The sequence below is a fragment of the Caretta caretta genome, chromosome 3 (genome assembly GCF_965140235.1).
Source record: "Caretta caretta isolate rCarCar2 chromosome 3, rCarCar1.hap1, whole genome shotgun sequence".
NCBI classification, from domain to species: domain Eukaryota; kingdom Metazoa; phylum Chordata; order Testudines; family Cheloniidae; genus Caretta; species Caretta caretta.
The window spans coordinates 13,362,164-13,389,218 of record NC_134208.1 but is presented as its reverse complement, the minus strand read 5'-3'; the positions used below and the strand labels follow the sequence as shown (position 1 = coordinate 13,389,218).

Genomic DNA, 27,055 nt, shown 5'->3' with positions numbered 1-27,055 from the left:
GTGTGCGTGAGTGTAACATAATGTGTAAGCCTACATGCGAACAACACATGTAAATTTCCCTTTTCAATATCCTATTTGTACTACTGCTTGGGACGGGCGTCTCTCTCGAACCAACCGAAGTCCTCTTTGGCAGCCCCACGCAGCAATGGGTAACAAGACAATCTTTGCTGAGAATCCCTCTTATCTGCTTTAATAACTTCCCACCACAAAAATTGCCCTGCTCCTCTTATAATAACTATCTGCTATTTGTTTCTTCCCCTTTGTGGGTTGAGCTTCCAGTGGAAATGCATGCTTGGAAATGGGGTGTATGGTGGGTGGGGGAGGGAATTGGGAAGGGAGAGAGAAGAAAGACGAATTTGCACTTTCTAGTTCAATTTGCGGGGATGAAAAATCGGAGCCTCTGCTTATTAAGTCTCCTCACTCCTAGATTTAAATCGATCCCGATTTCTAGGAGATTAAAAAGTCCCAAGGACTATATATATATATTCCTCATGGGGGTAGTCTCTAAGGTGCCACAAGTACTCCTTTTCTTTTTAGGGACATTACGGACGCCCTGCAGTTCCACAGATAGGACCCTGACGTTAGAATCACCTCCTTGCCTTACCCATTAGTTCACTGGAAAGCGCAGTTGTTTTCTTTCAAAGCAAGAGATGGTCTCTCCTTGCCCTTAATAACTGCTCGTGTCTTGGCAATACTAAAAATGGACAATGCAAACGAATGTTTGCCGGGGCACATCAAGGATAGCTGTGTTCCAACGCCCCAGATCAACGGAGACATGTAAAAGCACAAATATAACTTCATGGTGTTAGTGTCTTTTGAAAGTAGCGACTAGCTCTTAGAAAGGTGTTCGGGATATGCTAAGATCTACGCTGTGCCGAGAAAATGTCCCAAGTTATGAACTATCTTGCTTAAGCCATGAGTACAGGGATTCCAGATGAAAAGCTTTTACTTTAGATTTGCTCCTTCCGCTTTAATGTCCAAGTCTCCGCTTCTGTGTTTTACTGCATACGAGAGAGAATTTCTGGACATGTACGTAAAAACAGAGTATGTGGAGGGAAACATAATATCTCATTGCAAATGGTGCATCGTTTCTCATAGAGGCAAAATAGTCTGTATTTTAGTATAAATAAGGATATACAAATATCCACTCTTCTGTCTGCTGTGTATAAACACACACAGTGGAGAGAATAATGGATATTATTAATAAGTGGGTGTATATGTGTGTGTGTTGTTGAGTAACACACTCATATTCATATATTATGATACACACAACGATAAACTTGTGTGTATCGTGGAGTTTCACAGTATATGAATATGTGTGTTCATGTAAGTGTATATATATATATATACACACACACAGTGTGATCTATACATATGAATGCATATATATCTATTTGTATGCATGTATTTGTATGCTTATGTGTACATATCCGACTATATCTAGATGTATATATGTCTGTATATGTATACTTGTGAGATTATATATATATATATACATATGTGATGTCTGTGTGTGCATATATATAACCAATAATGTTTTTACTATCCGATTGAGGTTTACTTCTGCAGCCTATTGTTTCAGACAACAGATATAAGTTGCGATGGAAGAGGAACGTCGGATTTGCTGTCTGTCCCCCATTTCCAATTATAGATGGATCATTACAGACAGAGAAGTACTGAGAATCCAGACATCTGCTCTTCACATGAATGCACTCACCTCCTAGAGAACAGCCTGCGATCATGCTCTGGAAACTGGTTGAAAATGTCAAGTATGAAGATATCTATGAGGTGAGTATATAATATGCATGTGTGTGAGAGATATGTTTGCAGTATATAAATATACATCTACATGTTTATATGTACGTTTATACAATACATCTATAGATAGGTACATACATATGGAGAGCTATATAGATAACACACATGTACATTCAGGAAACCCAGAATAAATGTTCATATGCTTCTTTATTTGCTTTTTTTTCTATTCAGCTTTTTTTTTTTTAAGCTGTTTGATGAGATTTAAAACATCAGCGAAACGATCTGGGGGTTGGGATAAAGCAACTTAAAGGCAAAAGTTTGATTTTTAGATCTCCAATTAAACATAATTCCATTAGACGCGGACAAATGTCAAGAAAAAAAGCTTAAGAAAGGAAACACAATCTTGTAATCCTATGCTTTGATACATTTGTGGGTTTTGGTTTGGTTTTTTTCCCCCTATTTTCAGCCTCAATCTTAGAGCAACCCGAGGTTGTTGTTTTTCTTGTTGTGCCTTCCTTATAAGATGCATCTGTGTGTGTTTTTTTTATAAATACACTGAAATATATACATACATCAGTGTCTATACACACATAGACACATATATAGTCAGAGGTAGCTACATAGATACAGTCAGAGAACAGTGAAAGTTGTATGGATTATTCAGAAGGGTTTGATTTTTGAGGCTCAAAAGCAAAAATGTAAAACATTTGCTAATTTTCTACTGCTTCGTGACCTGTTTTTTTGTTTGTTTGTTTTGTTTTCTTTTAAGTATGCTCAGTCCATTTGGTTCTTTTAAGTTAAACAGGGACTACATTTTCGCAGAAAGGAAAAAGACGTGTAGGGAAAAGCCGTCTGTATTGTCCCGCTCGCTTTTTTTAATTATTATTTTTTATTTTGGGAGGGGGGTTACTTTGCAAATGTGAGCAGCACTTTTGCTAAGGAGATGTTAAGAAGGGTCCCCCTTCAATTTCAGTACAGTGGAGTTTGTTGCGATAACAGAACTCGTTCCAAACGGCAGGATACGGTGCCGATTGATTGTTTTAGCAGTAAAGTCTGTGTGGAGTGTGTTTGTCCAAAAGAAGGAGCCCTGTTCCCTGCAGTCTATGGAGTGGATACCATGTCACGGGCCGGCTGGTCAAAAGTCAGAGCCTTTAAGGACTTAATTCTGGAAGTGAGTTAATATTTAATCCAGAGATCTGAAGGAGAAAGAAAGAAAGAAAGAAAGAAAGAAAGAAAGAAAGAAAGAAAGAAAGAAAGAAAGAAAGAAAGAAAGAAAGAAAGAAAGAAAGAAAGAAAGAAAGAAAGAAAGATCACTTGAAGGGACGTGTTAATCTGTAGGAAGTGTTTCATAAAATGAAGTGATCGAGATAAAGTGTACAAAGGTTATCAAAGTGCCTCACAGTAGTGAATACGATTCCGTGTGCGCTCTCTAAGCAGTCCTATGATCCTGGCGGGGAGCTGTCTTCCCGTTAGAAGGAATGTCTCAACTCTCAAAAGCTCCCGTCAGGCTAATTATCAACTGAACGCTCGCAAAATCCAGCATATGCAGAATTAGTATCGGCGTGGGCACAGCTCTGTCCCCTTCGAACAGCCCCCCCATCCCAGTCCTGCTTTTCCTTAAGCAAATACTGATCAAGTGGAAAGCCATGATCTGCCCTTCACAATAACAGCCATCCAGAGGTAGATATGTCTCTGGACTCTTTTTTCTTTTCTGCCAGAGGACACATTTAAGGCTCTTTGCCTGCTTTAAATTTTATTCATACTTGTAGGTTTATTTTATGTTGGATGCAGGGGATTTAGCAGTGGGGTGCATTTTGTTTGTGTTTTGTCTTGAAACATGATATACTCTGAGTTTGTGATGCTTGGGAAGTGATTCTGTAATGCCTAGAGTTAACAAAAAATATCCATCCTACTACTTTCCCTAGAATCGTGTAGTAGATAGATAGATAGATAGATAGATAGATAGATAGATAGATAGATAGAAACTTTCCAGGGTTTTTAAAAAAATCTCTCTGTCTCGCTCTCTCTCTCTCTCTGTCTCTCTGATTTATAGTTAATAGTATGGTCTAAAAAACCCCTATCTACTTAAATTGATATGTTCTTAAAACAAAAGTGGGAGAGGAACTCGTTCTGGGAAGTGTGGGTCTCTTTAGGAGGGAACGTAAGTTGAACTTTAACAGAAATGGCAGGCAGGCCAGTCGAACGGGTTCCTGAAACATCAAAAGGGTTTTTATATTGCCCCTGGCTTTGCCTAGAAACTATAAATTTAGTATCCTTTAAAATTCATTGCATAAATTTTACATCTGGGTGAAAACTGGGCGCATTTTTGGCATAGTTAGGGGGCAAATTAGCATGGAGAATTAAATGGAACCCGACTTAACACTGATTTATTTGTACGTTTGAGATATTTTGCTTTTATAAATAAATGCGATCTACAACATTCAGTCAAAGTCCTTAATTGCCGCTCTAAACAAACACATTATAGTGGCTGAATAGTTTCTATATTTATTTTTGAAGAGAGGATCAGGAAGGCTCACCCCTCCCCCGTTATAAGTTTACAACTATATAATATGAACAAAAGCACCAAAGGCAATCGGATTCTCCTATCTGGATGCATAATTAAATGTAAAAGAAGGAAATATGATTTTTTTTCTTAGCCTCCAGTATTGCTCCATAGCACTTCCTTGCTCCAAACCAGCAGTGTCTAGTTTACACTTCTTCCTCCGCCTGAGTTAATTGAAGTTATGTCTTTTCCTTGCTAAACTTCCCCCCCACCCGGACCTTCTCCCTCTCTCCCCCAACTCGGCTTCTGCCAGCCCCCCTCGTCTGATTACATCTAGTAATTCTCCACTGAATGAACGTCATTTACAATGGTAGGGGAGCTCTCGAGCTGGCTGCAAGCTTCACGCTCCATTTGGTCCTGCATTCTCCCTTTAAAGTAGTCGTGTAATATTAATAGTCATGAATATCAATTATTATGAGGCGGCGTAGGGGAGGACAGGGAGGAAGGGGCATCGGAGCAGTCTCAGCCTAGCCTTGGGTTGAAGAGGATTGCATCTGGAAGCTCAAAGGGAAATAAAAAAAATAAAAAAAATAAATAAATAAAACCAGAGGGGGGAGGGGGGAATCATAGATGTCTACATAGGTTTCCAATCTCTCTCTCTCTTTTTTTTTTTTTTGCGGGGGGGGGCTCACTGGCTAATTTTTTATGATGATTTTTGATGGCTAGACTTGGAAATACCTCAAGCTGTTCTCCTGTGTCCAACACGTCCCTTTGCCGAGCTCCTTGATATTTTTCTCCTATTATTACAATTATTATTATCAGCACCACTCTTTTATTTGTAGCTGTTACAAGACTTTTTTTTATTTCCAGATGTTAGTCCACACCTATTCCGCCATGGTGAGTTTGGATCCATGTTGTACCAGAATTGCATGTTCTCTCTCTCTTTCTCTCTCTCTCTCTCGCTCTCGCTCCCTCTCCCCCCCCCCTCTCTCTCTTGAACGCCTTTGGCTTGGTAATTTAGCACAATAATTGGAGGAGGCTTGCAGCTGCTTCTCCTTTTTGCATTGTGTGTTCTTGGTTTGAGCTGGGGGGGAAGAGGAAAACTTTTTTTTTTTTTTTTTTTTTGCCATCGCTGGTGGGGATTTGGACACCACTTTGTGGACTAGATGTTTTCTTGTTTACTTTAGCCTTGCAGCCTCAGCTAGGATGGAGTTGGACAAAACTCCTCTCCCACACTTTCTCTGAAGACTTTCACATCCCCCCCCCCCCAATACACACAGCAAGACTTTTAATTACTATTTTAATGTCCCCATCGCCCCCACCCTTTGGAGTATAATAATATTTGAAAGGGATAAAATACATTCGAAGTTGCTGCAGAAATCACAGTGGCTGGATTTGTTCAGGACGGATTTTTAATGTTTTTATATATGTATTTATTTTAAAAAAAAAATCCCAGAGGGCTGACTTGACATAAAGACACATTTTAAATTTATTTTCACCCTCTCCTTGTCCTCCGACTATGACAACATTTCTTCTGACCTTCCCAGGCAGAATGAGTGGGTGATTTTTTTTTAACCAGCGTTTAGTGGTGAAAGGGGAGTGAATAGATGTGTGAAAACTTTATACGCTGTAGTTTGGAGGGGTGCTAGGCAGCCAGAGAATGGATCAAAGCCCCACAAACTGACTGCACATAAACAGAGAGCGCCACTCCGGCATTTTAAATTATGACATTTTAGTATATGTCTCTCCCACCTCCCCCTTCTCGCTTGTTCTTGGAAACTTACATGATCAGGACAGGAAAATGCTGGACTATTTCGATTTAAGGGGTCAAGTTAAATGCATATTTTATTTTATCTTGCGGTGAGTGATTTGTTTTTCATTTCCTCTTTTTTTCTTTCCTTTTTTTTTTTTTTTATTCCTTTCCCATTTTTGTTTTTAGGACCGGCATGATGGAGTCCCCAGCCACAGCTCCAGATTGTCCCAGCTGGGCTCTGTCTCCCAGGGACCCTATTCCAGCGCCCCGCCGTTGTCTCACACCCCGTCCTCGGATTTCCAGCCGCCTTACTTCCCACCCCCCTACCAGCCTCTTCCTTACCACCAAAGCCAGGACCCGTACTCCCATGTCAATGACCCTTACTCCCTAAACCCCTTGCATCAACCCCAGCAACACCCTTGGGGACAAAGGCAGAGGCAAGAGGTGGGATCAGAAGCCGGCTCACTGCTGCCCCAGCCTCGGGCCGCCTTGCCTCAGCTCTCGGGACTGGACCCCAGGCGGGACTACCACTCAGTGAGGCGGCCAGATGTTCTCCTTCACTCGGCACACCATGGCCTGGATTCCGGCATGGGAGACAGCCTTTCTCTGCATGGCATCGGACACCCAGGGATGGAGGACGTGCAGGTAAGGCGTTCCTGCTCCTTCCTACTGCCAGGGAGCCTGAAGAAGTCTTAGCAGCTGGGAGACACATAGTCAACAATGATCAATTATGAATCATAGCAATTAGACAACGGAAGGACCTCCCCCCTGCCTCTTCTGTGTCGTTCCCGACTTATATTTTTCTTAAAAATAATCTTTCTTTCTTTCTTTCTTTCTTTCTGTCTTTCTGTCTTTCTTTCTCTCTCACACCTCACAATTTACATTAACAAGATGAAAGCTACAATAATGAACTAAGAAAGAAAGAAAGAAAGAAAGAAAGAAAGAAAGGCGTTTCTGAATAATCTAGGCATTTTGAAAAGGCATAAAGTTTATGGAAGCTTTTCTTATTTCAGATATTAAGCCATGTGAAATATGGGTCTCCCAACCAGCTCTTTGCAGTTTGGGGATTTCAGTGAGATCTTTCAGAATAACAAATTTAAAAAATTACTACCAGTTAGGAAAAAACAAAACCAACCCCCCCCCCCGTGTATAGGATCAAGGATATATAAAAGGATTGCACCGAGCACTGTTTTTAAATAGTGTGTGTGTGTGTATTCTCTTTCTATCTATATCAACATCATATATCATTGTTCTGTTCCATCCTTTAGGAAACAATGGAGTTTCATGGGCCTTGAGGTACAATATTTCCTAGCTCTCTCACTCCCCAGCCAAAGTCATCACAGGCTATTTCTTTAAAACAAAAGCCCCATAACAATTTCACTCAAAATGGCTCGGTTCAGATCTTATTAGCGCAGAGCTCCCTCAGTAGGTGGATGCATGATTTTCGGCCCACATTTTACACGAGGGTTGATGGTTGCTGGTATTGTTGTTTTTCCTGCTTTTTTGTTGCCGTTGTGGATATTTAAAAGTCTTGATCGGATTTTTAAAAATAGCAAGGGAGGGATCTGCAAAAAGGAGAATAAAGAACTCACTAAAATGAAATGCCTCACTAAAATAAATGGGCTTCCACCCTGTTCAACATAAAAGTACCAAACAAGCATGAGGAGTAATTGGTTTATTAGACAGAAGACCTACTATTGCCCCGCTTTAAAAATGCAAGACTGCTGAAAATACAATCCGTGGAAAGGGAGAATTGCAAATGTAATTTGCTCGGGTGTCACTTTAAAGACTCGCACGCCCCTGTACCCTTGTGCGGTAAGGTTTGCGATGATCATGGAAAAGGCTTTCCTTGGTATTTGTTTACTGCTCCCTCTGAACTCGATGGCAGTCGGAGCATCGGATTGCACGGATTTAAAACTGTAATTGTAAGACCTACGCGGACTCCCTGAGCTATATGAACAGGCTTCATGGGGCTCATCCTACATTCCTTATTCAGGCAAAACTGGCAATGGGGGTGTTGCCTGAGTAAGGACAACAGAATAGGATCCCTTATCTCTCTATATCTAGTACCAAAAAGGTGTAGAAAATATGAGTGCATTGTCATTTACAAAGCCAAAAGAAAACGACATAATTAGCTGGTTCACTCGTTGTGCTTCTGTTATAGATAGGTAGAGAATGGATACAGTTATTCCTATTCAAGCATTTTTTAAAGCAAAACGAACCCTTCTATTAAACGTCCCTGCTGATTCAATAAGGCGCAAAGTACTGAATAAAAATAAGGGGCATGTCGCATGGTCATTTTCTAAACAACATAATATATCCATAGCCTAAGGTATGCAGGAGCTAGTTTAGCTTGTGTTGTAGCTGAATTACTCATCCAAATAGCTAAAGGGGCGTTGCAGACAGGGTATTTCCGTGCAGGAATCTATCTCTGGAATTCTGTGCATAATTTTTATGAAGGAGAGTGCACTGGAAGAATGAGGCAGGTACTTATTTTTAAAGGTCGGATCTCAAACTGAAAACAAAAATATTCCAAGAGATAATTTATGAAGATGAAAGTGCTCATCGACAAATTAGTATAAATAGGCACAGAGGGGGTGATGGGATTGTATTTATTGACAGGCATTTTCTATTATTTTCCATCTGTGTTTGCAAGCCAGGTTAAGTGGGCGGTTTTCTTAATATGTGATTCTTAATATGGACTTTTTTTCTAGGACAGGTAAAAAAAATCCGGTTTAGCCGATAAATACACCTACTTTCTATGCCTTATGGGGGAAAAAAAGTATTATTCAGGGGGGTTTACTTACAAAGTTTTATTTTTTGAGTAAAGTTTTTTTTTCCTTACACCATCTGATTAAATAGATTTCATAAATTTGTGTTTAGTTGGCAGGGAGAGAGAGAGAGAGGGAAAGAGAGAGAGAAAATGAGGATATGATATAAAGTCCAGGCCATGTGCAATCCGTTGTCCAGGAACATAATTAAGTGGTTGTAACATAGGGTTCTGCTATTGTAAGCACACTGCTGTCCTTTGCGACGAATTAGGTTTACAATCTGCAATTTACTACCAACAAATATGCACAGAGAAAGAAAGTATCTTCACATTGAAAACAAATATGCCTCCCGCAGTAGAAAAAATGAATTAAAATAGCCATTGCAGTTTCATCCTTATTCCTCACTGATTAGGGGATCTGCACCTTTTGTACCTGATGGGAACTCATTCATTATTATAGCCAAAGCTACAGGAAAGAAATGCAACTAACACCCCCCCCACACACACACACACACACACACAGACACACACGCATATACATCCAGAGTTTGCAAAATAAATGACAAATTCTGTGGGTTATATTTCAGTTATTTTATAGCTGCTGGGTAAGGAGATGATGTTTAGAACGGGTCAGTGCTATCAAGTTTATTTGCAAAAATACATCTCCAGATTTGCTAAATTTATGCTGGAAACTCATCACCTCCCCCATTACAACCTCTATTCCTTCCCTTCCTCCACTCCCCCCACCCCCCAGCCCCAATCCCCGCCTGTGTATGCAAGCTAGGGAGACTGAAAGTTAAGTTGCACCAAAACACCCGAGTCTCTTATAAAGTAACCCCTGGTATCACTTTTAACTAAAGAAGTCTAGTAATTAAAAGTCTGAGTTGTTTTTCCACGTTTCCGCATGCAGTCCTAATTAAATCTTTACGATCCTCTCTGTGACTATTAACTGCCAGCATGCTGCGCGAATATCCTGTACAAAAACCCAGCAGGGGGGCGTAATTAGATAGAAAATCAGACAAGAGTCTTCTCATTAACTGCAACAACTAACCCACGTTGCTGATGAAGGGAGTGGCGTGCATACACATACATATAGGTATAACATAGCCAGGCAATATCGAGATAAGGTGAGGTTAAAAAAGGAAAGAAAGATGGCGCTTAATATTTGCCTCCATTTTTATAGCATCGTGTTGCAAAATGATGCTCTCCATCAAGCTGCACAATTTGTCCATCTTCCTCTGTCTCGTTGAAGACAGTAGAAGCTGCTAAAGGAGAAAGAGAAAAAAGGAAGGACCTTCTAATTGTATTTGATATTTTCCCCAATTATTTTCTGTGATACCCTGTAGGTACGTGGCCTATCGATTAAGGGGGAGTAAAAAAAAAAAAAAAAAAGACAAAAGGAACCGGGGAGGGGGGGTAATTGGGAGGCTGGAGTCAAGAGGGAAAGGAATCCAAGGAAATATTGTTTATTGTTCCATCACACTTTGGATGTGCAGTTGAAAATATAATTTTCTCCTAACTCATATCCCACCTTAGATGGGGTCTCCTGAGAATAGAAAGATATTTACATAAGCTCTTGTTTATGATAAACTAAGACACTACTTAGAAAGATAAAGTTAGAATAAGAGGAGAATTCCATGACTTAAAGGTGTTTAATGTGTCTTTGGGGAAAAAACCAAACCAAATCCAAAGCCATCTATCTGTCTGTCTGTCGGTCTGTCTATCTATACACCCATCATCCATCTATCTATCTATCTATCTACACCCGCAGTTTAGAACTGACCACAAAACTGAACCACTTATTGAAATCTATTAAAAATGGTTCTTTCGTCACCTCTGTTCTCTCCGATGGTTGTTGTTGCTCATTGAGGAGGGATTCTGTATCAGACCATTTATATTAAGAAATAATACCTAACATTTGCCCCTGCTACAGTGTAACCATCTTTGTTTGTTTTCCTGCTAAAGAAGTTAATGCCATAATAACAGGTGTGCTTCTAACCAGGGTGAAAGTAGACAGGTTGAGGAGAGAGATTGAGTGACTTTTCTAGACAATCGATTTAATAGCTCTTATATTTTGTCTCTGTGTAATTCCCTTCCCCCCATCTCTCTCTCTCTCACACACACTTCTAACTTGTAACCAAACCTTGCGAGCTGTTAATCTGTGTTTGTTCCCTATACTATGTGGGTGTTGCACTCCACTCTGAATTGCTCAAACTGTAATTACAAGTCTATAATGTAAACCTTCCTATATAAAAAGTAAATGGCCCTTGAGTTATCAAGCTGCAGCAGGGTCAAAACATAATCATAATAATAATAAAAAAAGAAGTTGTCCTTAATCGTGTTCATTTAGGTACTAGATCTTGGAGACGTTACCAAATTACCAAATTTTCAAAGAAAGAAATATAAAGCTTTATTGAATGCAAAAAAGACTATGTAATATCTATGTTTTATAAGATAACAAAAATACTATTGCACCCCATATGCTTCACACCTCTTTTTTATTATAAGACCATATAATTTGGAACAATTTCATTTCCATGTCGATTTGGGGGAATAATAACAATAATACTAATAAACCTTTCTTCCCCCAGTGAATTAATATAAATGGAAATAACCGAAACTCCAGTTTGGAATGACATGATTTATGTACGCCATTCTTTAATATCCAGTCAATTTGAATAGTGATGTTTTTATATTCACAGTCAGTTGAAGATGCCAATAACAGCGGTATGAACTTATTGGACCAGTCTGTCATTAAAAAAGGTATGGATTATTCCAACAAGCTTGACCAACTTATACTGTGTAGCAATGCCTTCCTGATATAATTTTACTTTGAGGCAATTAGTTTACCCGGAAAACAAACACGCATGGGAGATAGGTAGATGGGGTGTGTGGAGATAGATAGATAGATAGAGGAGCTAAAAGGAACGAGTATTTTCTTGTCTAGGAGTTAGATAATTACATTTTATCTTAAATATTTATTTAATTGTTGCCAACTGATTTAAAATAAGTAACCAGCCAACAAGTTTTGAATTTGCCAACAATTCCTATTTTGATATTGGTGTAAACATGGCACCACATACTATAAAATAGTTTTCTCAGATATACCTTAACTTTTCACCTCTAGTAGTTCTTGATCTGCACTGTGTAACTCTTAAGAATTGTCTGATTCCATGTGTGGCTTTTATGCGTTTTCTAATCGTGCCAAATGTGTTGGGCGGGGGGGGGGGGGGAGGGAAGAAACACATGCTTATGGAAATACAACCTTCCCCTCCAACATGCCCATTTGAAAAACCATTCTGCATATGCATACATGATTTAGTGTAACTGCAGAATCACCCCATACTGGTAAAGGGAATGTGATATTAACAAATGTTTGTAGTCTCTCGTACAGCTGTAAGCAAAATAATTAACTAATTAAACTAATTAAATGTAATTACAATAACTCATTTTGGGCGTGTTGCAGCTGCTTAATTTTTTTACATTTCTCTGACAGTCACTTGAAGATGCAGGGCTATTAGTATGGGTTATGCTGATAGACATTAAACAGCTCTCACACTGCACATTTAGGGAGAGCTATCTTTAATTATCCAAGGAATTTCTATTTCTAGATTCAGTTTTAAATACTAGAGCTGACGCTTAGCAATGCTGGCCCTTATGTTTACTAGCAACAGCACTTATCTTCAGTGGTTTATTCTTCATCTAATACACATGAAACCGATACTTTAATAGGGATGAGGTTCTAGAATATTAAGAAAAGAACGTAAGAGTGTTGATGGAATACGAATTCAAGGCAGGGTGAGGGTATTTCAATCGTTTGTTTCCTTAAAAAATGTAATTATGTCAATTCGAGCAATCATAACTTTGGAGACGGGTGGATGAAAACCTGAAGCTCTTTTGGCAACATAATTTATGATTGGTGGTGGAAGAACGTAGGGTTTTGTGGGAAACAGTGAATTGTCTTGCTCTGAGAAAAAGAACTGCTCTGAGCTTTTCAGTTCACATGGATTATCAGCCTGTGGGTTTAGGTGTGTAACGTATCGGTTTGCGAATGTATGCGCTCGCTATATCTATCTGTCTCTTTCTCTCTCGCTCGCTCCTACGCAATGTTTTCTCTTGGGTCTTCTCGATTAATTGGTGGTTGATTTGTGGCTGAGAGCCTTCTTTTCAACGTTGATCTGCCTTCGTATTTTCGTTGCCTCATAAGTACATTTTGTATTTTGTTCTGTGCAGAACACTGTCATGTATTGTATGTGACCCCTTCCTCAAAACAGGTTTTTGTGTTTTTTTTTTTCCAAATGAAAAGGGTAGCAGGAACATTTGGTGTCAACACACAGTGATTGTAGCTGTAAAGGCAGTCAGTGTCAAGCAGTTAAGCACGTCTAATGATACTTACAATTATATTATATATATAGAGAGAGAGACAGAGATCAGAAGATGCTGATAATTCTAGTGTGTATGTGAACGTGTGCACACATCTGAACCCACAGGTGTATGCTTAACCTTAGTCTATATCAGAAGACACTTAGAGTGATAACATCTCTATTTAAAAGTATAAATACACACTTTTAAAATCATATCAGTAAAAAGATACCGACATTTTCTCGGAAAGAAGGCATAGGGGTGTTATTTTTCCCCCTTAGAATTAATGCTGTGCTTTATTGAACTTTTAGTGTAATTTTGAGAGTTAAGTTTTTCTTTGAACACTGGTAGAGGAGAAGAGACACATGGGGCCATATCTGTGGCTGACGATATTGGATCAGACTGATAGAAGGTGCAAAATGGAAAGGGTTCGGTGTGAGTTTTGCTGCGGTCCAACACTTTGCAGCCATAGGAATGTACTTTGAAATAAGAATAAGTTATCAAAGACCCGCAGATCATTCTTGCTGGCAGGTGATAGATAGATAGATAGATTTTCTTCTTGACTATTACCAGTAAAGTACACTTGATGACAAATGGAATCTGGACAGGAGGAAGGTTGAAGGATTTGCCTGTTTCCAAAGAGGTTACTTTACTGTTTAAAACGTTCTCATAAAAATTAAGTGTCACGGATAGGATATAGAACTAAATTATTAACACAAATATCTCATCCATCCTCTCGGATATAAGTGCCTACATTTTTATGATCTTTGAGTGTCATGGAGGTAACGATGGTCATCTATCTATCTACCTACAGCTTTAGAAAGCTTGCCTAAAATTTGAAGAAAGCCTTGTAAAAATAATATAATCATCATCGTCTTGAACTGTTCAATTTATCATCCGTGTTGATCCCACACAATAGATTACACACACACACACTCCTGTTATGTTTGCTATCTGGGCTTACTTGACATTTCTGAAGTAATTTAGTTAAGAGGAAATGAGTTGTTCCCAGTAGAGAGAGCAAACGAGTGGAGTGAAGGTAGCCAGCGTGATAAATGGCTCTTTCATTTGGAGATCTCCAGAGCTCGTTTAAGGCTAATTTTCTGTATTAGCCCCCTTTGAGCTATTAATGCAATAGGCAGGGACCGTGGCCCCTCGTCTCTTAGCTGCCCCATTAGAGAGCGCATTAAGCTGCCAAACCCTACTCTACTGTGGGGGTGATGGTAGCGGTGGCGAAATAATGAAAGGTGCTTTTTAAACTCTCCTAATCTAAACTGGCAGAGGGTGGCTAATACGATTTGAAGGGGTCTGGTCAATGAGCAATCAATAAAGTAATAATGAGAAGGACGCGGTACATTAACAGTCTAAAAATCCAACGAGACATTAAAAAATCATTCTTAACTCTTAGTTCCATTAAGATTGGCGTGGCGGAAAGGAAAGGGAGGAAGCCTAGATAAATGACTATGATGATGATCATCAAGAGTATTAATATTAGATTTATCTCAGTTTTAAGGAGTGATCCGCTACATATTATTTGGGTTTATCCTCACTTTCACTGTCACCCAGGTTCCTGCTGAAATCAAGGGGAGGTTTTCGGTGTGTAAAGAAGGCTGTGGCAGGTCCCCTTGTCAGCAGCTCAGTTGTAATTTGTTTGGCACAATCTATGACAAAATAAGTTGCCCTCTTTCAAAATCTCGCGTGGCCGGAGTCCAAAGTTCAATGTTTGTGACTTTGGGGGCATAGTCGGTGACCTTAAAAGTATCCTGATGTGTTTTCTTTAAACTATTTCTATAAATGTTCTGCGTGTACACACACACACAAGCACCAAACGCTATTTTAAACTGAATATGTTAACATAGTGCAAAGACGCTCTAAGCGCCCCCCCTCAAGAATCACACAAAAGGAGCCTTTTAACCCTTTAAAAAAGTGACTCCCTCAATAAAAAGAAAAGGAGGACTTGTGGCACCTTAGAGACTAACCAATTTATTTGAGCATAAGCTTTCGTGAGCTACAGTTCACTTCAAACAGGATAAGATCCCCCCCCCCCCCTTCCTGAAGTGGCCAGCAATAAATGATTAACTAAAAACCAGGATATCTGGTTACAGCTTTTTAGGTGATCGAGTTGTTGAATCTGTGGAAATGTAACATACAGAATTTGCCTAGGTTTATTTATTTATTTTTGGTTCTTTTCCTGGAACACCAACTGTCTTTTATTATCGCGTTTACTTTAATGGGAAACAATTTCGGGGTAATAGATTTCACTGTGAAATTAACTCCTAGCTTCAGATGCAAGGAGCGGTGGTGGAGTCGAACTCTTGCAATCGGCTCGTGAATACACGATAGATAGATAGATTGCTTGGTTTATAAACAAGGATCGAGTCTCAGTGTAAGGGGGTAGTATATATATTATCGGGTTTCTAAGTTTACCTACAACGCCAAACCAAATCACCCGCTACCGAACCATTGACTGTTATGATGGACATAAACCTTTCTAACGAAGGCTAGTTCCCAACCCAGTTAATACTTAGAGATCTGTAGACAAAATGTTAATATTATACTAGTATTTGTTGCCCAGTGTAGATGATTAAAGACCAGTATTTCTTTAAACCATGTTTTTGTCTTTGTCTTGCAATATAAATGACGGTGCTGGAACAATGTTGAATACTTAAACCCCATTTATTAATTTAATCCGTATGTGTGGGTGTGTGGGTGAAATGCTGCTTTCGCATTGCCACGCAAGTTGTGTAGAGCAACCCAACAGAGAAATGTAAAAAGACTAAGCCTTAATGTATGCACAGAAAATAGTAAACATGTAAAGAACTGAAAGCTTCACGCTGAGTTTTGCCATGCTCCATTTCCTTACCATTTCCTGCTGTCGTTTTAAAGCGTTCTCACTCATCTAGAGATTCCGTTTGCAGGAACAGTATGCTCATAATTACTAACAAATCAAGCGGCTACTGTTGCTCTCTCGGTTTATTGATAAGCTGAAGAGAAATGGAAGGGGAAATGACAATGGGGCCTAAAGAACCAGGAGAATCACTTTTATTTTCCAAAGATGGAGGAGTCCAGGGGAGGTTTTGAGGGACAATGGGAAAGGAGACACACGCAAAAGAGTTTGGGAGAAAACTATTTTGTGAAAGTGACAAGAAGATCAGCATCAATTGGACAAAGCAAAACATGCAAGAAGTAGGCAGAAACTTGTGTTTGCATGTGTTGTGTCCTTCTCTGGACAATTATTATGACGCATAAAAGCAGATTTGGAAAACACATAGACGTAGGTAAAAATACGCCAGGGAATAAAGTGGATAATTGTTTAAATAAATGCATTAGCAGTCGTTTTACACATAAAACCTAAAATCTCAACCTTATATTATCTCTGGTAATAGTTCTAATATAGTTGTAAGGATAGAGATCGATAATTAATCCATTCCATGGTAAACTCACTTTTTTAGAAGTGGTAGGTAATTTTAAAAAGATAGAGTATAGATTGGACTACATATCTCTGAAGCTATGAAATTGCAATAGATATGCTCTCACAGGCTTGTAAGACCCCTAAATGTGTTTAGAATTATTATATTCAAGTGATCTTGATGAATACCTAGTCCCTTTTGTACAGTTATTGTAAAGAACAGTAGCAGAAGTTTGCAAAGCATAGCAGGAAAGAGGACTAACTTGCTTATCAAAATAAATTTGCACGAAAAAAATATAGGGAACATGTTAAAACCATATTGCAAAGGTTAACTAATGTAATAAATGCTCCAAAAAGGGCAAAGCAAATTGGGCGAGATATATTTAAACATATCATGTGTTCAGCTGTCTCTGTTGTGAGTTTAGACGAAGATCAAATTTTCTTAGGACTGTTGTCTCTTGTTTAATTTCTCAGTTCACTGGACAGTGACCTGATAAACTAGTCACTAAATATAGGTACTGGAAAGGTGTAGCAAAACCTTTGTGTGTGTTTGTTGGCGTGGAGAAAATTGTAAAGTGAAATGATTTCAGTTGTTAGTGGTCCTTTAAAGGATTAGTTATTTCAAAGCATGTGTATGTTCATTTATTTTCAAAAGAACTCGATTTTGTCTTGATGGGGGCACTTGAGTGACTCTGCAAAACATCTTACTGAAAAATGGAGCGCAAAGGGGAGGGGAGCGGAGCGGGTTTTTGTTTTTAAAACATATACCCCTAAAGCATCCTAAAACCAAAGGATCTGACTGATCTGTGGAGTCAATGACAACATTCCTATTAATAGCAATGGAAAAACCACATCGGGCTTCTGTCCCTCTTTTACAACTGTTTTTGTGCCAATTTCAAGTTATGTGACGGGCTAGAGTTGAGAAGCTGGAAACGTCCTTTCGAAGATGTATACATTGTCTTACTCAGAATAATACGAAACGGGAATCCGTTTCAGTTTCTGATCCCCTCCAGTAAAGCCACTCAAAATAACTTGTTTACATCCGAGACCATATACAGTCTATTTGAAGCAATATGTATATATGAAATCTACATGCGTTTGGGGTTTTCGCTGTTATAGAGCTTTTATTGTGAGATCCCGGCCTGGCGGTAGGAAATAATTTATAATAACAGCGAAACCCTGTTTTGTCTCTTGCATACATTGAGGCCATACAATTGGTAGTTGCCCAGGTGTTAGCACTTGTTAAGGTATTAGGATCTCCTATCTTATTGTTCAGCAGCCCCAGAGGACTTAAATATCCCCCCAACTCCAATGGGTTGATTCTCCAGACATGTTGCAAATAAATAGGGTTTTATGATTTAACTGACATGTATTAGAAGTACCTAAATAGCTGGCGTATTTGTGTAGGAGAACCTATTACTTGCAAAATTGGTTTTGCAATTGATTGCCTGGCAATGCGATATTGCAAAGGAGAATCTGCTGTACAGGGGTGTGTAATCAATTAGTCTTCTCTGTAAAATATGCCCCCTAGACTACCACCAGCAAAGCTAGAGTTTAGGAACACACGTTCTATGCGGAAATGAGGCTGCAGTGATTCCAAAAGGAAGCAGCAGTAGCAGCTGTCAGCTCTTATTAACTCCTGCATAAAACATACCTTAAGTACGGTTTGTTATCAATTACTTGCAGAAATGAAACAACGGGGCAAATGCAGCGACGCTGTCTATAAATTAAAGCGATTGGTTGATTGAGTGGAGCACCTGCTGTAAATCATAACAGTTGCACACAATTATGAACAAGCTCTTGAAGTTGCTTGGTAAACAAAATTCGTATCAGGAGGGGATTGCTTTCATTTTTAGTTTAGCAAAATAGGTGTTTGTTATAAGAATTAGAATAAGTCCTTCGGTTTTCCCTAAAGCTATCTTATTTGTTTCTCAAAGAAATTAACTACTTTTTCTGGTACTAGTGAGGGGGCAAACTTTTTTTTAAAAAAATCCCCTGATGTATTTATGTTGCTGTAATCAGACCAGTTTTATTTAGAAACTGAATCGTCCCACTTTTTTCTGTTTGTTACATAACATGCTAAACAATCCGATATCAGACTATTTTCTAATGCACCTTTTTAGGAGAAAAATAATTGTGCGAATTATGTTGCAAAAGCCTGTCTTAATAAAAGCCCCAAACGATAATAAAGTAATCCTTTCCTTGCTGCATTCTGTAGTTCCGATTCTCACTTAAACCAGTAACTCCTTTGACTTCATTAGATGTATTCCTACTTGTTATCATTGTTACTAGTAGAAGTGTCAGAAAGAGGAGTATTAATATTCTTGTAATCCAGCAATGTGCCAGGAGCTGTCCATTACACAAGAAGATATAACGCCTGCATCACAGGGCTTACAAACAAATAATTTAGGGAGAAATACACTTAAAATACATTTATAATATACATAGGTTGTTTTTTTTTTTTAAATTGTCAAACCAATATACATCAGCTGTACTCCACTGCACCTTTACCTATCCATTATCACCCATCCAGGTCAATTTCCTGTAGACTCAAGGCAAGGGTGACTCTTATTGGTGTAGCTACTAGGAAATTCTGGGCCTATGAATTCACTTTTCTTCAGCTGTGATATGGATGTCAGACTAGCCAGTCTGGTCAGTTTGTACTCTTATGTGTGGTCATGTTCTATACCTCCACTCACCCCTTCTTTCTCTCCCCAGTTCCAGTTCCTCCAAAATCTGTTACTTCTCTGATGATGAATAAAGATGGCTTCCTGGGTGGAATGTCAGTCAATACGGGAGAGGTGTTTTGCTCAGTACCTGGCCGCTTGTCCTTGCTTAGTTCCACTTCAAAGTATAAAGTAACTGTGGGAGAAGTTCAAAGACGCCTCTCGCCTCCAGAGTGTCTGAATGCATCCCTCCTAGGAGGAGTACTTAGAAGGTAAGGGCTTGCAGCAAGTGTGGGTATTTATGTAGACACATACACAGACTAAGGATTTTGTCTAAGGTCTATACTATGGTAAAGGCATTTGCAAATATGTGTTGTTCTTATTTTGTAGTTGTGTGTGTAGAACTCAAGGCAAGGCAAAAATAAGCAGCAACATAAAACCATGGAAATTAATGCATAAAGTTATGTTAGTGTACAAGACTGTGAGAAGGCAGCTCACAGTAAGGTCAATAAGGGATCTCTCTCTCTCACACATACACTTTCTTCCCAACTCTCTCTCTCTCTCAAATACATATATTCATCTACCCAAACATACATTTTAGAGGAAGGCTTCTATTTAAATAAAAGGTCTTCCCTATGAATACAGGAGTATAGATAAGAAAGCTCAGCTATTATGATTTTTGCCTGTAAAAGAAGCAGAGATTTAAAACAAAGAAACACTATTTTATTTATTATTTATTTATTTATTTAAGTTAGGAAGTTTTAAGAAGTTTACAAATCCTTGCCAGTTAAATATCAGAAACAAAGCGTTCATTACAAAAGCTAGCTTTTGTTTAAAGAGACGTTATGCAAGAATATAGTCATCAGATATTCCTATTTAAAAGGATGTTACTATATTACAGAGTGAGCATCATTACACCTACAATATGTCCTTTCTTGTGAGTTTATTGATTTAGTGACATCTTTGTATCCACATTCTTAAGGGACCAGACATGTCTATTAAATGCTAATATTTTAAAAAATGGACCCATGTGTGATGGGGGTTTTTTTTCAGGTGAATGTACTTTGTCTGATATTGACCAAAAGGCCACCAAATATCTAAGTATCTATTTGTTCTCTATCTAATTTGCTGGTACATAATTGGTGTGTTAATTTTTCCATAACAGCCTCCCATAGTTTTTGAACCATTCCTCTAAGGTTGGACTATTTTTCTTTTTCTAAAGAGAAGCTACCAATAGTCCAGCATCTACCAGCAGATGAGATTATTAATTCTTCATTTACTTTTGTGTGTGACTATTTCCACTGGGCAGCCCTTGAAGGACTACCAAAGGATTATTTGGTGATAAATATCCAACAATTTGTGATATTTAGTTGCAGGTTTTATCCCGATACTTTCTAATGACTGGACATATCCACCATATATGCATAAAATCTCCACTTTAACCACAATTTCTCCAATATTTATCCCCATTTTACATACATATACACGATAGATAGATAGATATGTTCTTTTAAGGTACTGCTTCTGTGCTACCTCACACCAGTCAGATTAATGTTAATACACACACATGTATGTGTATTAAAATTTACCTGACTGGTGTGAAGTAGCACTGAAGCAGTACCTTAAAGAACATTTCTTTTATTGTAATAGATACTGAGGTTGCTGGTCCTCCTTCCCATAGCAAATCCCATTCCTCTGTGGTAATTTTCTGCCCAAGTCCTTCTCCCAGAGTGTCATATGTGGACATATTGTTAGGAAAGAAGAAGCCAGATTTTTTTTACTTACAGATGAGAATCTGCCTGTGCATTGTCATAGAAAGTGGAGCAAAGAGAACATCTGCAAGAGAGATTTCAAATAGAAAATATAACTAGCAAGGTTAAACACATGCACCATTATTGAGCCTCATTGATTTCTGGAGAAGACCCAGGACCCAAACAGTGGTCTATGCTGACTTCACTTTGTATCTTGAGTCTACATTTTAGAGAAGCTTTTGGTTAAATATCTATATTTCAGACCATGTGAAATATAGATGGCTGCTCTCTTGCAACCTTGCCATTGGTTCCTATCTACTTTGTCACAAAATACTGAGATACCAGAATCTAGGTAGAGAGACATTCTCAACAGGATTTGACTTCCTTTCATATTCCTTGTATACAGTTAAAAAAGCTGTTAGCGATAAAAGATCTGGGGTGAAATCCTGGCGTGCTGAAGTCAATGGGAAAACTGCCATTGCCTTCAATGGAGCCAGTATTTCACCCCCGGATTTAAAACCATCTGTACAAAACTATACCTGGCCCTAACAATAACTCGACATTTCCCATGTATATTACAGCCTTCCTTTTAATGTCCCTATCAATAATCTGCTATATATATTCCATTAGGTACTCTTATCACTAATTATTCATGTTCCATATATAATAGTTCAACATTTCCTGTATAATATCTATGGAATTCTTCCTTAAGTGTTCTTATCGATTTCCCGTATGTCCTCCATGCTTCCTCTAGATACGCCCTATCAGTTCATCCAATACTCCTGTCTTTCCACCTAGATATACAATCTTATCCTAATACGCCTTCATCTTATACTGTAGGAACCAATTTGGTTTCTTCCCTAACAGCAGCTTATACAGAACTTATTTCATTCTATTAATTTGTTTTCTATAAGCTAAAGCGGGAGGGGGAACCTAGTCAAATTAAGCAAACCTCAGCAAACTGTACCAGCAAGCACGCACACAATATGCTAACCTCAAGTTAAAACCCCTTCAAGCTCCAGTGGTCTTTAGATTGCACAGTCTAAAAGTTTGTTTCAGGGACATTCCGAGGTTAATCAGAATGTTAATTTCTTTGCAATTCCAGAGCCAAATCGAAAAATGGGGGGAGATCGTTGAGAGAGAGGCTAGAAAAAATCGGTTTGAATTTACCAGCCGGCAGGCGTAAGGCCGCAAATGTCACTTTACTCACCTCCCTGGTGGAAGGTAAGCGGTGAATTTGCACGCTCTCTTCGCGCTGTTGGTTGCTCCGAACTCTTTTCGGTTTGGGAGTTTGACATTTTGCAAAGTTTCATGGATTAAGTGGAAATCGTTGCAGCGGTGGCATTAAGATCTGTTTAACATGCATAATAGTGGGTGAAATTAAGACTTTAAGGACCCCATTTAAGTCACGCTGAAGTCACTGATCAAACTCCCATTAACTCCAATGGGTGTCTTGAATTCAGGTTTGCCTCAGTGAGATCTGCAGAATCGAACTTTCTCTGCCGTTATCCAAGTATTCCCATTCCCTACCCTGAATAATGGTCTAGCCTGTGCTGGATCCAGGACTTTAGCTAATTCATTACTTCCAACCTTAATTATGACAGATGCACATTACAATACGGCCATTGAACGAAAATAATAAAGAACTTTTTTTTTATTTCAGCAAAGGAAAGAAGTTATTACAAATTAACAGTTATAAGTACAGTTTACCGGAGGGTGAAAGTTTAACAAAGAAACAAACGAGCCCTTTCTTTAAGAAGAAAGGGGAGGGTAAAAGAAAGAAACAAAAGGGGGGGGGAGAAATACTTAAGTTATACCTCCTCTTAAATGAACAAACGCTATCCCGTACTTGACGTGAAATGTGGAATCCACAGACTCTCGTTTGTTTTTTAGGAAATACTATATTTATTCTGAGGCAAATTGGTTCTTCAGAAATTATAACTAACAATTATGTGGATATAACTATGAATTATATGTATGTATAATATACATACACAAAGAGGCGATTAACATTCAATGTGTACAATAACACACTATGCCGTATCTCATATGCATGTGCAGATAGACTTGTACTGTATATTAATTTACAATCTTCTGATTTAATTATAAATGCAATACATAATTACACACTCATATGTGAAATCAAAATCAAGACATTCGTTCTAGTTATAAGTATTGTTTCCGTTTTGACGATATAGTGTGTGTGTATGTATGTGTGTGTGTATATATATATATATATATAAATCATAGTACATTACATGAAAACGCCTATCAAACTATGAATGCACAGTTAGACACTATATATAAACATTTACAGTGTAAGAAAATACATTCATAGTCTGATTTGCATATTCATATGTATTAATTAATAGGTAGTTTCAAACGCACACCCCATACCTATATCTATGCAGTGTGTGTGTAAAACTATACATACAAATAGCAAAATCAGAACATCTTAAAAGTTGACAAATAGCACAAAGGTATGTGGAGTTCTCTCTCTCTCTCTCTCTCTCTATAGAACTCCACATACATTATAAATATAATATAAAACTATACAATGTTTATATCATTATATGTTACTGACCTCTGATTTACTTAAAAATCAACAATTTACCTTACAAGATTTCCCTTCTCATATAGGAGGTTGCATCTGCTCTAGATTTATCTTGTTTTCTGACAATAGGATTTTTTTTCTTGTTAAATTATGTTGCCTATAGCATAAATGTTTCACTCATCTCCGGCCAGGATTAACAAAAAGCAATGAGGATGGGGTGTCTGCACATAATTTAGTGTGTGTGCGCGCGGGCGGGGGGGGGGGGTGTGGGGGGAAATAACCGTCAGTTGAAATTCTTGCATTTGGCGGGCAGTGTGATTGATCTTTTTGGTGTTTATTGAGAAGGGTTGTGTTTTTTGTTTTGCTTTTTACATGACGTTTTAAAGCAAGTCCTGATCGTTAAAAATAATGTGGTACTAGAATTATTAGACATAGCTGGTTTGCGTGTTAGAAATCTTCCTCGTGGTCCTGCAGGCGGTGCTTTAAAGAGTTTTAATGCTTTATTCTAGAGGGGTTGAGCTGTAATCTGATGGGATCCCCCTAGAGTCTGTTCTCCCCCCCCCCCTTTCTTCAGCTACTGTGTCTTCTTCTTGTGGTAGAAAGTACATCAGTAGGAGTTTGATGACATGAACCTCTGGAGGGTAGAAACCTGAAACCAGGCAGGCAGAGGAAATGCCAATTAGAATTATAGTTAGAATAATTATTATTTTTCATATGAAAGGTCCCCGTTCATTGGGATTTTTTTTTTTTTGGGTAGGGTGCGGGTAGAATGGGTAGCTTCTGTTGCATTGTGATCAGATCTATGCAAAACTGCACTTTCCATTGGATACAATGCACTTGGCTGCTTTGTTTTTCCAGATGTGGCTATAATAATGTATAATATAAACACCCCACACACACGACATGATATTCTGTGGTAGAGCTTTTGGGCCACTTTTCTGGTATATGAAAATACAAACCTATTCTGCACATTTAAAGGCCGGGTCCATTTTCCTATCAGGACGTCTCTTTTGTTTTCGCACCCTTGAAAGTCGAGTTGATCTATGTATGGATAACCCACTTTCTCTCTGCGCGCGGGACTAGAACCGCTACCACTGTAAATCGCCAAACTCAACTGAAGCCAATAGAGCTAAGACCATATATGCCATGCGAAGACTCCTTCAACCAAAAACTAGGGATGTGCTCTGCTGAAAGAGACTGACACAAGAATAATGGGCCCATGGGGCGGCCTTGGTCATTGAATTCCCTTGGGGTTGCGCCTCCCCGATGCCAAATTGAGCGGATCTTTTCAAAGTGTGCCCAGCACCTCCGGCAATAAGGTGTTTCAGGTTACTCCAGCGGGCTGCGTTGAACCGCTTTCTGGTCAGCCTCCTCACTAACCCACCGTGCTGGGCTGTGGTGACCAAAGGCGGTCCATCTCTCTGCAGGGGAAGCAGTTCACTTAGCCCGGGATTTTGGATACATCTGTGAAACGGAGTTCCCAGCCAAAGCTGTTTCCGAGTACCTGAACAGACAGCACACGGACCCCAGCGACCTCCACTCCAGGAAGAACATGCTGATGGCTACCAAGTGAGTAGGAGCGCCCCCCCCCCCCCCAGCCCGCTTTGCTTTCAGGGCTTTGACATTCACTCTCCTCCGCGCGGCCCCTGCTCGCTGGCGCTCTGCGGAGCTTCCTCGGACAGGCTTTGCTCTGATCGCCCTCTCTCGAGTTCGTCTCCCTCGCTGTCCCCGGTCATGGTAGGTGTGTGTGGGGGGGGGGGGGGGGGGAAGAGGCTGGGCTCTGTGGGTGTTCCTGGCCCTGGGTCTGATTGTATGGACCTGTAACGCTACGTGTCCGTCTGTGCCTATCCTTGGTGCTGTGCCCGCGGCTTTGGAGCTGTGTGCGCATGAAACACGCACGGTGGCTGGACACTTTCTGTCGGTGTGAGCGTGCACGTGTCCCCAGGTTTGTGTATCTTTCTCCCCCCCCCCCCCCCCTTGCTCCTCCGCCACCTGTTTGGAGTCTCCGTGTTTCTTTCTTTCCTTGTGTACGAGTTTGCAGCTCCCTCTCTTTCCTCTTGTTTGTTTTCGGGCGTGCGTTCCTCTCTTTCTCTATTTGTGTATTTCATGCCTCTCTCTCTGTGTAGGAGTGGCTGGGCCTTGCCTCCACTCCCACTGAAGTCCAAGGAAAAACTCACCTTGACTTCAAGAGCGAGCAGCCTTATCCATCAAATACCCCGACCAAATAATTTGTAATCTCCCCTCCCCAAAATGTGCACCGTTCATCACCTGTAGACTTAAGAAATGTGCAGCTGCAGGGGGGGACCTTGTAAATCTGCCAGTAGATCTAGCTCTCTGGGTCTCTTGCAGGAGCTTTTCTAGTTCGCTTGATTTACTCCTGTCGTTGGCTCTCGCGCTATATGGTTTGGTGTTTCAAGGCCAGCTCAGGTTTTCGGTGGTGAGCTCTGGGTGTGGCCCCTGTGTTAACTCTCTCGCAGGCGAGACCCAAACTATTTAGTGCTCGAGGACGTCGCTTGCTCCGTTGACAGAGCAATTTAAAGAAATATATGGAGGGGTGGAAAATCGTTTACTCAGATTTGTCCAGATGTTTTTTTTAGACGTGATTGGAATTTGATTGCCCTTTTCCGCAGGGTCAAAAGATATTACTGTCCCAGAACTTTAACTGCTCGCAGACCCTGCCTTGCTCTTTGAAGCTTTGAAGGGTTTGACTCATTACCGTTTGCTCTGCAAACTCAAAGTTTCCTCTTTTGCACTTTCCTAGTGGATAAGACTTTTATCTTTCCCCACTCTCTGAACTCTTTAACCCATCGGGAATTTCAGAGGATCACAGACGAACTCTTCTCTCCTTCCTCAGTGTTGCTATTATTTGGGGGGGGGGGCAGATTATCATTTCCCCTCTGAGTTTCTATTTTGCCTGGGATGATGCACCTGTTTAATTGGGGGCCATGTGAGTGGGGCGAAGGGAGGTATAGCCATAGGAAGCCACCCAATGAAAAGGGAAGGATTCAATTTTCATCCTCCGAGGTGGCAAACGAGCTGTTATGAAGATAAACAAGCACCAAAGGTCAACCCCCCCCTCCCCCGTTTTTGAAGCGCTGCCCCCCAAAAGGTGTTTTTTGTTCTATTCGGCCAGGCAAGAGCAGAGCAGCAACCAGTCACCGGTATCTATTTATCGCCCTGGGCAAAGGCTGTTGCGTAGGTCTTCACCTACCTTTTGCTGCCCCAGCAAAACTGTACCTGGCGGCTCGCTCTCCCTTGTTGCTCGTGGAGCGCGCGGGGCGGGCGCTCTGCAAATAGCGAGGCAGATTCCAGGAGTGGCACCGGATGTAGTGAGACCTGATTTTAAAAGGAACGAATCGGAGTCAGATGATCATGGGGATTCCCCCACCCCCCATGGTATTATATGAAATACCCCTACCCGGCACAGAATCTGTACAATGCTGCCTCTGTGCAAGACGGCCTGGAAGCATCTAGACTAGAGACTATGACAGAATGTGTGGACGTGACAGGCCAAGATTTTCAAAAGTGA

General features: G+C 39.8%; 1 protein-coding gene across 6 annotated transcripts in view; it reads left to right on the top strand.

Annotated features, from left to right (window-relative positions):
* Positions 1-481: 481 nt before the first annotated feature.
* The window catches only part of TFAP2B (transcription factor AP-2 beta), a 77,396-nt gene continuing 50,822 nt past the window's right edge, over positions 482-27,055 (top strand). The window contains exons 1-8 of one of the 6 annotated variants that reach the window (XM_075126355.1): positions 482-777; positions 1,583-1,788; positions 5,132-5,158; positions 6,201-6,659; positions 11,487-11,547; positions 19,274-19,493; positions 22,078-22,196; positions 24,954-25,095. In XM_075126355.1, the coding sequence (XP_074982456.1) occupies positions 1,708-1,788; positions 5,132-5,158; positions 6,201-6,659; positions 11,487-11,547; positions 19,274-19,493; positions 22,078-22,196; positions 24,954-25,095 (1,109 nt within the window). In that variant the 5' untranslated portion in view covers positions 482-777; positions 1,583-1,707. Of the gene's footprint in view, positions 778-1,582; positions 1,789-5,131; positions 5,159-5,855; positions 6,122-6,200; positions 6,660-11,486; positions 11,548-19,273; positions 19,494-22,077; positions 22,197-24,953; positions 25,096-27,055 lie in introns of those variants that run through there. The other 5 variants (XM_048845750.2, XM_048845749.2, XM_048845748.2 and 2 more) reach the window with 5 other exon arrangements.